Source organism: Oncorhynchus gorbuscha, unplaced genomic scaffold, assembly GCF_021184085.1.
Source record: "Oncorhynchus gorbuscha isolate QuinsamMale2020 ecotype Even-year unplaced genomic scaffold, OgorEven_v1.0 Un_scaffold_1065, whole genome shotgun sequence".
In the NCBI taxonomy this organism is placed as follows: Eukaryota; Metazoa; Chordata; class Actinopteri; order Salmoniformes; family Salmonidae; genus Oncorhynchus; species Oncorhynchus gorbuscha.
The window spans coordinates 75,939-88,843 of NW_025745961.1; the positions used below are offsets into that span (position 1 = coordinate 75,939).

General features: G+C 39.8%; 1 protein-coding gene across 1 annotated transcript in view; it reads right to left on the reverse strand.

Annotated features, from left to right (window-relative positions):
• LOC124021153 (E3 ubiquitin-protein ligase MARCHF8-like) overlaps window positions 1–12,104 on the reverse strand; it is a 51,160-nt gene extending 39,056 nt beyond the window's left edge. The window contains exons 1-3 of the mRNA XM_046336505.1: window positions 11,767–12,104; window positions 10,606–10,786; window positions 7,075–7,222 (exon numbers count right to left, since the gene is read on the reverse strand). Of these exons, the coding sequence (XP_046192461.1) occupies window positions 7,075–7,222; window positions 10,606–10,786; window positions 11,767–12,104 (667 nt within the window). The remainder of the gene's footprint in view (window positions 1–7,074; window positions 7,223–10,605; window positions 10,787–11,766) is intronic.
• Window positions 12,105–12,905: the final 801 nt, after the last annotated feature.

The following is a 12,905-nucleotide window of genomic DNA, read 5'->3' on the forward strand; positions in this document are numbered from 1 at the left end:
TGTAAACACAGTAATGTTACTATATTCTCCTGAAAACACAGTAATGTTACTATATTCTCATCTAAAACACAGTAAATGTTACTATATTCTCATCTAAAACACAGTAATGTTACTATATTCTCCTCTCATCTGAAAACACAATAATGTTACTATATTCTCCTCTCATCTGAAAACACAGTAATGTTACTATATTCTCCTCTCATCTGTAAACACAGTAATGTTACTATATTCTCCTGTAAACACAGTAATGTCACTATATTCTCCTGTAAACACAGTAATGTTACTATATTCTCCTGAAAACACAGTAATGTTACTATATTCTCATCTCATCTGAAAACACAGTAATGTTACTATATTCTCCTGTAAACACAGTAATGTTACTATATTCTCCTCTCATCTGTAAACACAGTAATGTTACTATATTCTCCTGAAAACATAGTAATGTTACTATATCCTCCTGAAAACACAGTAATGTTACTATATTCTCCTGAAAACACAGTAATGTTACTATATTCTCCTGTAAACACAGTAATGTCACTATATTCTCATCTAAAACACAGTAATGTTACTATATTATCCTGAAAACACAGTAATGTCACTATATTGTCATTGAAAACACAGTAATGTTACTATATTCTCCTGAAAACACAGTAATGTTACTATATTCTCCTGTAAACACAGTAATGTTACTATATTCTCCTGTAAACACAGTAATGTTACTATATTCTCCTGAAAACACAGTAATGTTACTATATTCTCCTGTCATCTGAAAACACAGTAATGTTACTATATTCTCATCTGAAAACACAGTAATGTTACTATATTCTCCTCTCATCTGAAAACACAGTAATGTTACTATATTCTCCTGTAAACACAGTAATGTTACTATATTCTCCTGAAAACACAGTAATGTTACTATATCCTCCTGAAAACACAGTAATGTTACTATATTCTCCTGTAAACACAGTAATGTTACTATATTCTCCTCTCATCTGAAAACACAGTAATGTTACTATATTCTCATCTGAAAACACAGTAATGTTACTATATTCTCCTCTCATCTGAAAACACAGTAATGTTACTATATTCTCCTGTAAACACAGTAATGTTACTATATTCTCCTGAAAACACAGTAATGTTACTATATCCTCCTGAAAACACAGTAATGTTACTATATTCTCCTCTCATCTGAAAACACAGTAATGTTACTATATTCTCCTGTAAACACAGTAATGTTACTATATTCTCCTGTAAACACCGTAATGTTACTATATTCTCCTCTCATCTGAAAACACAGTAATGTTACTATATTCTCCTGTAATGTTACTATATTCTCATCTAAAACACAGTAAATGTTACTATATTCTCATCTAAAACACAGTAATGTTACTATATTCTCCTCTCATCTGAAAACACAATAATGTTACTATATTCTCCTCTCATCTGAAAACACAGTAATGTTACTATATTCTCCTCTCATCTGTAAACACAGTAATGTTACTATATTCTCCTGTAAACACAGTAATGTCACTATATTCTCCTGTAAACACAGTCATGTTACTATATTCTCCTGAAAACACAGTAATGTTACTATATTCTCCTGTAAACACAGTAATGTTACTATATTCTCCTGAAAACACAGTAATGTTACTATATTCACCTGAAAACACAGTAATGTTACTATATTCTCCTGAAAACACAGTAATGTTACGATATTCTCCTGTAAACACAGTAATGTTACTATATTCTCCTGTAAACACAGTAATGTTACTATATTCTCCTGTAAACACAGTAATGTTACTATATTCTCCTGAAAACACAGTAAATGTTACTATATTCTCATCTAAAACACAGTAATGTTACTATATTCTCCTCTCATCTGAAAACACAATAATGTTACTATATTCTCCTCTCATCTGAAAACACAGTAATGTTACTATATTCTCCTCTCATCTGTAAACACAGTAATGTTACTATATTCTCCTGAAAACACAGTAATGTTACTATATTTTCCTGTAAACACAGTAATGTTACTATATTCTCCTCTCATCTGAAAACACAGTAATGTTACTATATTCTCCTGAAAACACAGTAATGTTACTATATCCTCCTGAAAACACAGTAATGCTACTATATTCTCCTGTAAACACAGTAATGTTACTATATTCTCCTGTAAAGACAGTAATGTTACTATATTCTCCTGTAAACACAGTAATGTTACTATATTCTCCTGAAAACACAGTAATGTTACTATATTCTCCTGTAAACACAGTAATGTTACTATATTCTCCTGAAAACACAGTAATGTTACTATATTCTCCTGAAAACACAGTAATGTTACTATATTCTCCTGAAAACACAGTAATGTTACTATATTCTCCTGAAAACACAGTAATGTTACGATATTCTCCTGTAAACACAGTAATGTTACTATATTCTCCTGAAAACACAGTAATGTTACTATATTCTCATCTAAAACACAGTAAATGTTACTATATTCTCATCTAAAACACAGTAATGTTACTATATTCTCCTCTCATCTGAAAACACAATAATGTTACTATATTCTCCTCTCATCTGAAAACACAGTAATGTTACTATATTCTCCTCTCATCTGTAAACACAGTAATGTTACTATATTCTCCTGTAAACACAGTAATGTCACTATATTCTCCTGTAAACACAGTAATGTTACTATATTCTCCTGAAAACACAGTAATGTTACTATATTCTCATCTCATCTGAAAACACAGTAATGTTACTATATTCTCCTGTAAACACAGTAATGTTACTATATTCTCCTCTCATCTGTAAACACAGTAATGTTACTATATTCTCCTGAAAACATAGTAATGTTACTATATCCTCCTGAAAACACAGTAATGTTACTATATTCTCCTGAAAACACAGTAATGTTACTATATTCTCCTGTAAACACAGTAATGTCACTATATTCTCATCTAAAACACAGTAATGTTACTATATTATCCTGAAAACACAGTAATGTCACTATATTGTCATTGAAAACACAGTAATGTTACTATATTCTCCTGAAAACACAGTAATGTTACTATATTCTCCTGTAAACACAGTAATGTTGCTATATTCTCCTGAAAACACAGTAATGTTACTATATTCTCCTGTCATCTGAAAACACAGTAATGTTACTATATTCTCATCTGAAAACACAGTAATGTTACTATATTCTCCTCTCATCTGAAAACACAGTAATGTTACTATATTCTCCTGTAAACACAGTAATGTTACTATATTCTCCTGAAAACACAGTAATGTTACTATATCCTCCTGAAAACACAGTAATGTTACTATATTCTCCTCTCATCTGAAAACACAGTAATGTTACTATATTCTCCTGTAAACACAGTAATGTTACTATATTCTCCTCTCATCTGAAAACACAGTAATGTTACTATATTCTCCTGTAAACACAGTAATGTTACTATATTCTCCTGTAAACACAGTAATGTTACTATATTCTCATATGAAAACACAGTAATGTTACTATATTCTCCTTAAAACACAGTAATGTTACTATATTCTCCTGTAAACACAGTAATGTTACTATATTCTCCTCTCATCTGAAAACACAGTAATGTTACTATATTCTCCTCTCATCTGTAAACACAGTAATGTTACTATATTCTCCTGAAAACACAGTAATGTTACTATATTTTCCTGTAAACACAGTAATGTTACTATATTCTCCTCTCATCTGAAAACACAGTAATGTTACTATATTCTCCTGAAAACACAGTAATGTTACTATATCCTCCTGAAAACACAGTAATGCTACTATATTCTCCTGTAAACACAGTAATGTTACTATATTCTCCTGTAAAGACAGTAATGTTACTATATTCTCCTGTAAACACAGTAATGTTACTATATTCTCCTGAAAACACAGTAATGTTACTATATTCTCCTGTAAACACAGTAATGTTACTATATTCTCCTGAAAACACAGTAATGTTACTATATTCTCCTGAAAACACAGTAATGTTACTATATTCTCCTGAAAACACAGTAATGTTACTATATTCTCCTGAAAACACAGTAATGTTACGATATTCTCCTGTAAACACAGTAATGTTACTATATTCTCCTGAAAACACAGTAATGTTACTATATTCTCATCTAAAACACAGTAAATGTTACTATATTCTCATCTAAAACACAGTAATGTTACTATATTCTCCTCTCATCTGAAAACACAATAATGTTACTATATTCTCCTCTCATCTGAAAACACAGTAATGTTACTATATTCTCCTCTCATCTGTAAACACAGTAATGTTACTATATTCTCCTGTAAACACAGTAATGTCACTATATTCTCCTGTAAACACAGTAATGTTACTATATTCTCCTGAAAACACAGTAATGTTACTATATTCTCATCTCATCTGAAAACACAGTAATGTTACTATATTCTCCTGTAAACACAGTAATGTTACTATATTCTCCTCTCATCTGTAAACACAGTAATGTTACTATATTCTCCTGAAAACATAGTAATGTTACTATATCCTCCTGAAAACACAGTAATGTTACTATATTCTCCTGAAAACACAGTAATGTTACTATATTCTCCTGTAAACACAGTAATGTCACTATATTCTCATCTAAAACACAGTAATGTTACTATATTATCCTGAAAACACAGTAATGTCACTATATTGTCATTGAAAACACAGTAATGTTACTATATTCTCCTGAAAACACAGTAATGTTACTATATTCTCCTGTAAACACAGTAATGTTGCTATATTCTCCTGAAAACACAGTAATGTTACTATATTCTCCTGTCATCTGAAAACACAGTAATGTTACTATATTCTCATCTGAAAACACAGTAATGTTACTATATTCTCCTCTCATCTGAAAACACAGTAATGTTACTATATTCTCCTGTAAACACAGTAATGTTACTATATTCTCCTGAAAACACAGTAATGTTACTATATCCTCCTGAAAACACAGTAATGTTACTATATTCTCCTGTAAACACAGTAATGTTACTATATTCTCCTCTCATCTGAAAACACAGTAATGTTACTATATTCTCATCTGAAAACACAGTAATGTTACTATATTCTCCTCTCATCTGAAAACACAGTAATGTTACTATATTCTCCTGTAAACACAGTAATGTTACTATATTCTCCTGAAAACACAGTAATGTTACTATATCCTCCTGAAAACACAGTAATGTTACTATATTCTCCTCTCATCTGAAAACACAGTAATGTTACTATATTCTCCTGTAAACACAGTAATGTTACTATATTCTCCTCTCATCTGAAAACACAGTAATGTTACTATATTCTCCTGTAAACACAGTAATGTTACTATATTCTCCTGTAAACACAGTAATGTTACTATATTCTCATATGAAAACACAGTAATGTTACTATATTCTCCTTAAAACACAGTAATGTTACTATATTCTCCTGTAAACACAGTAATGTTACTATATTCCCATCTGAAAACACAGCAATGTTACTATATTCTCCTGTAAACACAGTAATGTTACTATATTCCCATCTGAAAACACAGCAATGTTTCTATATTCTCCTCTCATCTGAAAACACAGTAATGTTACTATATTCTCCTGAAAACACAGTAATGTTACTATATTCTCCTCTCATCTGAAAACACAGTAATGTTACTATATTCTCCTGTAAACACAGTAATGTAAGAAGTTGGGTTAAGGTTGTATAGAGGTTGGGTTAAGACTGTGAGAAGTTGGGTTGAATAGAGGTTAGGTTAAGGTTGTGATTGTATAGAGGTTAGGTCAGGGTTGTACAGAGGTTGGGTTAAGGTTGTGGTTGAACAGAGGTCAGGGTTGTATAGAGGTTGGGTTAAGGTTGTGGTTGTACAGAGGTTAGGTCAGGGTTGTATAGAGGTTGTGTTAGGGTTGTGGTTGTACAGAGGTTAGGTCAGGGTTGTGGTTGTACAGAGGTTAGGTCAGAGTTGTATAGAGGTTGGGTCAGGGTTGTGGTTGTACAGATGTTAGGTCAGGGTTGTATAGAGGTTGGGTCAGGGTTGTGGTTGTACAGAGGTTAGGTCAGGGTTGTATAGAGGTTGGGTTAGGGTTGTGGTTGTACAGAGGTTAGGTCAGGGTTGTAGTAAAGTGGTTGGGTTGTGGTTGTACAGAGGTTAGGTCAGGGTTGTATAGAGGTTGGATTAGGGTTGTGGTTGTACAGATGTTAGGTCAGGGTTGTATAGAGGTTGGGTCAGGGTTGTGGTTGTACAGAGGTTAGGTCAGGGTTGTATAGAGGTTTGGTTAGGGTTGTGGTTGTACAGAGGTTAGGTCAGGGTTGTAGTTGTATAGAGGTTGGGTCAGGGTTGTGGTTGTACAGATGTTAGGTCAGGGTTGTATAGAGGTTGGGTTAGGGTTGTGGTTGTACAGAGGTTAGGTCAGGGTTGTAGTAAAGAGGTTGGGTTGTGGTTGTACAGAGGTTAGGTCAGGGTTGTATAGAGGTTGGATTAGGGTTGTGGTTGTACAGATGTTAGGTCAGGGTTGTATAGAGGTTTGGTTAGGGTTGTGGTTGTACAGAGGTTAGGTCAGGGTTGTATAGAGGTTAGGTCAGGGTTGTAAAGAGGTTGGGTCAGGGTTGTATAGAGGTTGGGTTGTGGTTGTACAGAGGTTAGGTCAGGGTTGTGATTGTACAGAGGTTAGGTCAGGGTTGTGATTGTACAGAGGTTAGGTCAGGGTTGTGATTGTACAGAGGTTAGGTCAGGGTTGTGGTTGTACAGAGGTTAGGTCAGAGTTGTATACAGGTTGGGTCAGGGTTGTGGTTGTACAGAGGTTAGGTTAGGGTTGTATAGAGGTTGGGTTAGGGTTTTGGTTGTACAGAGGTTAGGTCAGGGTTGTATAGAGGTTGTGGTTGTACAGAGGTTAGGTCAGGGTTGTTTAGAGGTTGGGTTAGGGTTGTGGTTGTACAGAGGTTAGGTCAGGGTTGTTTAGAGGTTGGGTTAGGGTTGTGGTTGTACAGAGGTTAGGTCAGGGTTGTATAGAGGTTGGGTTAAGGTCAGGGTGGAGGTGCTGACCGGTGTTGCGTCCCAGGTTGATCTCGTGGAGGGTTCTGTTGACGAGGACGTATACGGAACAGAGAACACAACCAATAGCCACCAGGTGGAACATCAGGGAGCATAAGATCTTCCTCCTCTCATTGGTCGACATCTGGAGCTTCTCCCACTGAGGGAGAGAAAAGGTTAGAAAGAGTGTGTCATTGACAGGTATCTATGTATCTGAACCATCATGGTGTCTGACAGCATGGGCAGCTCCACTGAGTCCCATCATGGTGTCTGACAGCATGGGCAGCTCCACTGAGTCCCCTCATGGTGTCTGACAGCATGGGCAGCTCCACTGAGTCCCCTCATGGTGTCTGACAGCATGGGCAGCTCCACTGAGTCCCATCATGGTGTCTGACAGCATGGGCAGCTCCACTGAGTCCCATCATGGTGTCTGACAGCATGGGCAGCTCCACTGAGTCCCATCATGGTGTCTGACAGCATGGGCTTGAGGTGTGTGTAGAGGTTAGATGTGTTGAGTTGTATGTAGAGGTTAGATGTGTAGAGGTGTATAGAGGTTAGATGTGTAGAGGTGTATAGAGGTTAGATGTGTTGAGGTGTATAGAGGTTAGATGTGTAGAGGTGTATAGAGGTTAGATGTGTTGAGGTGTATAGAGGTTAGATGTGTTGAGGTGGATATAGAGGTTAGATGTGTTGAGGTGTATAGAGATTAGATGTGTTGAGGTGTGTAGAGGTTAGATGTGCTGAGGTGTGTAGAGGTTAGATGTGTAGAGATGTGTAGAGGTTAGATGTGTAGAGAGGTATAGAGGTTAGATGTGTTGAGGTGTATAGAGGTTAGATGTGTAGAGATGTGTAGAGGTTAGATGTGTAGAGAGGTATAGAGGTTAGATGTGTTGAGGTGTATAGAGGTTAGATGTGTTGAGGGGTGTGTAGAGGTTAGATGTGTTGAGGGGTGTGTAGAGGTTAGATGTGTTGAGGTGTGTAGAGGTTAGATGTGTAGAGGTTAGATGTGTAGAGGTTAGATGTGTTGAGGTGTATAGAGGTTAGATGTGTAGAGATGTGTAGAGGTTAGATGTGTAGAGAGGTATAGAGGTTAGATGTGTTGAGGTGTATAGAGGTTAGATGTGTAGAGGTTAGATGTGTAGAGAGGTATAGAGGTTAGATGTGTTGAGGTGTATAGAGGTTAGATGTGTAGAGAGGTATAGAGGTTAGATGTGTTGAGGTGTATAGAGGTTAGATGTGTTGAGGGGTGTATAGAGGTTAGATGTGTTGAGGGGTGTGTAGAGGTTAGATGTGTTGAGGTCAGATGTGTTGAGGTGTATAGAGGTTAGATGTGTTGAGGGGTGTGTAGAGGTTAGATGTGTAGAGGTTAGATGTGTTGAGGTGTGTAGAGGTTAGATGTGTTGAGGTGTATAGAGGTTAGATGTGTTGAGGTCAGATGTGTTGAGGTGTATATAGAGGTCAGATGTGTTGAGGTGTATAGAGGTTAGATGTGTTGAGGTCAGATGTGTTGAGGTGTATATAGAGGTCAGATGTGTTGAGATGTATAGAGGTCAGATGTGTTGAGGTGTATAGAGGTTAGATGTGTAGAGGTTAGATGTGTTGAGGTCAGATGTGTAGAGGTTAGATGTATAGAGGTCAGATGTGTAGAGGTTAGATGTGTTGAGGTGTATAGAGGTCAGATGTGTTGAGGTGTATAGAGAGGTCAGATGTGTTGAGGTGTATAGAGGTTAGATGTGTAGAGGTGTATAGAGGTTAGATGTGTAGAGGTTAGATGTGTTGAGGTCAGATGTGTTGAGGTGTATAGAGGTCAGATGTGTTGAGGTGTATAGAGGTTAGATGTGTTGAGGTGTATAGAGGTTAGATGTGTTGAGGTGTGTAGAGGTTAGATGTGTTGAGGTGTAAAGAGGTTAGATGTGTTGAGGTGTAAAGAGGTTAGATGTGTTGAGGTGTAAAGAGGTTAGATGTGTTGAGGTGTATAGAGGTTAGATGTGTTGAGGTGTATAGAGGTTAGATGTGTTGAGGTGTGTTGAGGTGGATATAGAGGTCAGATGTGTTGAGGTGTATAGAGGTTAGATGTGTTGAGGTGTAAAGAGGTTAGATGTGTTGAGGTGTATAGAGGTTAGATGTGTTGAGGTGTATAGAGGTTAGATGTGTTGAGGTCAGATGTGTTGAGGTGTATAGAGGTTAGATGTGTTGAGGTGTAAAGAGGTTAGATGTGTTGAGGTGTATAGAGGTTAGATGTGTTGAGGTCAGATGTGTTGAGGTGTATAGAGGTTAGATGTGTTGAGGGGTGTGTAGAGGTTAGATGTGTTGAGGTTAGATGTGTTGAGGTGTATAGAGGTTAGATGTGTTGAGGTGTATAGAGGTTAGATGTGTTGAGGTGTATAGAGGTTAGATGTGTTGAGGTGTATAGAGGTTAGATGTGTTGAGGTGTATAGAGGTTAGATGTGTTGAGGTGTATAGAGGTTAGATGTGTTGAGGTGTATAGAGGTTATATGTGTTGAGGTGTATAGAGGTTAGATGTGTTGAGGTGTATAGAGGTTAGATGTGTTGAGGTCAGATGTGTTGAGGTGGATATAGAGGTCAGATGTGTTGAGGTGTATAGAGGTTAGATGTGTTGAGGTGTATAGAGGTTAGATGTGTTGAGGTGTATAGAGGTTAGATGTGTTGAGGTGTATAGAGGTTAGATGTGTTGAGGTGTATAGAGGTCAGATGTGTTGAGGTGTATAGAGGTCAGATGTGTTGAGGTGTATAGAGGTTAGGTGTATAGAGGTTAGATGTGTTGAGGTGTGTTGAGGTGTATAGAGGTTAGGTGTATAGAGGTTAGATGTGTTGAGGTGTATAGAGGTCAGATGTGTTGAGGTGTATAGAGGTTAGGTGTATAGAGGTTAGATGTGTAGAGGTTAGATGTGTAGAGGTTAGATGTGTAGAGGTGTATAGAGGTTAGGTGTATAGAGGTTAGATGTGTTGAGGTGTATAGAGGTTAGATGTGTTGAGGTGTGTTGAGGTGTATAGAGGTTAGGTGTATAGAGGTTAGATGTGTTGAGGTGTATAGAGGTTAGATGTGTTGAGGTGTATAGAGGTCAGATGTGTTGAGGTGTATAGAGGTTAGATGTGTTGAGGTGTGTAGAGGTTAGATGTGTTGAGGTGTGTAGAGGTTAGATGTGTTGAGGTGTATAGAGGTTAGATGTGTTGAGGTGTATAGAGGTTAGATGTGTTGAGGTGTATAGAGGTTAGATGTGTTGAGGTGTGTTGAGGTGGATATAGAGGTCAGATGTGTTGAGGTGTATAGAGGTTAGATCTGTTGAGGTGTATAGAGGTCAGATGTATAGAGGTTAGGTGTGTTGAGGTGTATAGAGGTTAGATGTGTTGAGGTGTGTTGAGGTTAGATGTGTTGAGGTGTGTTGAGGTTAGATGTGTTGAGTTGTATAGAGGTTAGATCTGTTGAGGTGTATAGAGGTTAGATGTATAGAGGTTAGGTGTGTTGAGGTTAGATGTGTAGAGGTTAGGTGTGTTGAGGTCAGGTGTTTGAGGTCTCTGTACCTTACGTAGAGGTTTAAGGTGAGTCTCCATGATGAAGTTGTATTGGCACAGCTCACAGCAGTGTGTGTCTGATGACTTGATCCACTGGTTGAGACAGTCCTGGTGAACAAACCTCATGCTGCCTGTACAGCGGCACGGAGTTATCAACACACACTCCTCGTCTCCTTCACAGTGGCAGATCCTACACACACACACACACACACACACACACACACACACACACACACACACACACACACACACACACACACACACACACACACACACACACACACACACACACACACACACACACACACACACACACACACACACAGAGATGAACACACACACACACACACACACACAGATGAACACACACACACACACACACACACACACACACACACACACACACACACACACACACACACACACACACACACACACACACACACACACACACACACACACACACACACACACACACAGATGAACACACACATGTGAACACACACACACACAGAGATGAACACACACACATGAATACACACACAGAGACACACACAGAGACACACACAGACACACACAGAGACACACAGAGAGACACACACAGAGACACACACAGAGACACACAGAGACACACACATAGACACACACAGACACACAGAGACACACAGAGACACACACAGACACACACACAGACACACACAGAGACACACACAGAGACACACAGAGACACACAGAGACACACACAGAGACACACAGAGACACACACAGAGACACACACAGAGACACACACAGACACACACAGAGACACACACAGAGACACACAGAGACACACAGAGACACACAGAGACACACAGAGACACACAGAGACACACACAGACACACACAGAGACACACAGAGACACACACAGAGATACACAGAGACACACACAGAGACACACAGAGACACACACAGAGACACACACAGAGACACACAGAGACACACAGAGACACACACAGAGACACACACAGAGACACACAGAGACACACAGAGACACACACAGAGACACACAGAGACACACAGAGACACACAGAGACACACAGAGACACACAGAGACACACACAGAGACATACAGAGACACACAGAGACATACAGAGACACACAGAGACACACAGAGATGAACAAACACCTACCTGCAGACCTCTGGCTCGTCGTCGGAGCAGCCTTCGGGGGCGTTGCAGCCCCCATATCTCCGTGGCGACGGCGCGGACATGTCTCCACCCACTGACCCGGTCTCCTGGTAATTCTTAGTGATCTGTCCCTCCCTCTCTCCATCCTCAGCCAATGATGAGCTACCGCCGGGGCTACGGAACTTAGACCCCGCCTCCTCCCTGCGCTGGGAGCTCCGCCTGCTCTCCTCCCCTCCTCCTCCTCCTGATCGCCGGTTCTTCACTCCGGAACCGTTCTCCTGTGGAACCTCTTTCTCTTGGTTCTCCTTCCCCTCACCAGACCCTACAGACTGCAGCTCCATCCCCTCTCCCCTCCCCTCTCCCTGCTACTCCCACTGCGGCGTCGTCCCCTCTTGGCTTTCTCCCTGCTCCAGCTTCTGGCCTCCCGCCCCGCCTCCCCGTCAGACGACGAATCAGATTCAGGAGGGGCGGCGCTACGGTGGCGGGGGTGTTCCCCTCTCCTCTCCCTCCTCCTCTCCCCCCTCCTCCTCTCCCCCCTCTCTCCGATGCGGTCAGAGCTGCGGTCGTCACTGTGTTGGACCAGGTCATCTTGTGCGGTCGCTGGGGCATCGGGGGCGGAGCAGGAGTCTCTCTTCCTGTTTGGTTTCTTCTTCTTCCTGGTTTGGCCCTGCTGGGAGGAGCCTAACGCGGTCTGGGAGGAGCCTAATGCCGTGCCGCTTAGCTTCATCACTGCTGTGTCACAACCTTCCTCTACACGACCCAGCGGCACCGGCCTATACACACACACACACACACACACACACACACACACACACACACACACACACACACACACACACACACACACACACACACACACACACACACACACACACACACACACACACACACACACACACACACACACACACACACACAAAGAGAGACACAGGGAGACACACACACACACACACTCGGGAAACAGACAGAGAGATGAAAAGACAGCATGAGGGTAACTGTATCCCTGGGTAACACTATACTTGGGTAACTGTATCCCTGGGTAACAGTATCCCTGGGTAACACTATCCCTGGGTAACAGTATCCCTGGGTAACACTATACCTGGGTAACACTATACCTGGGTAACACTATCCCTGGGTAACAG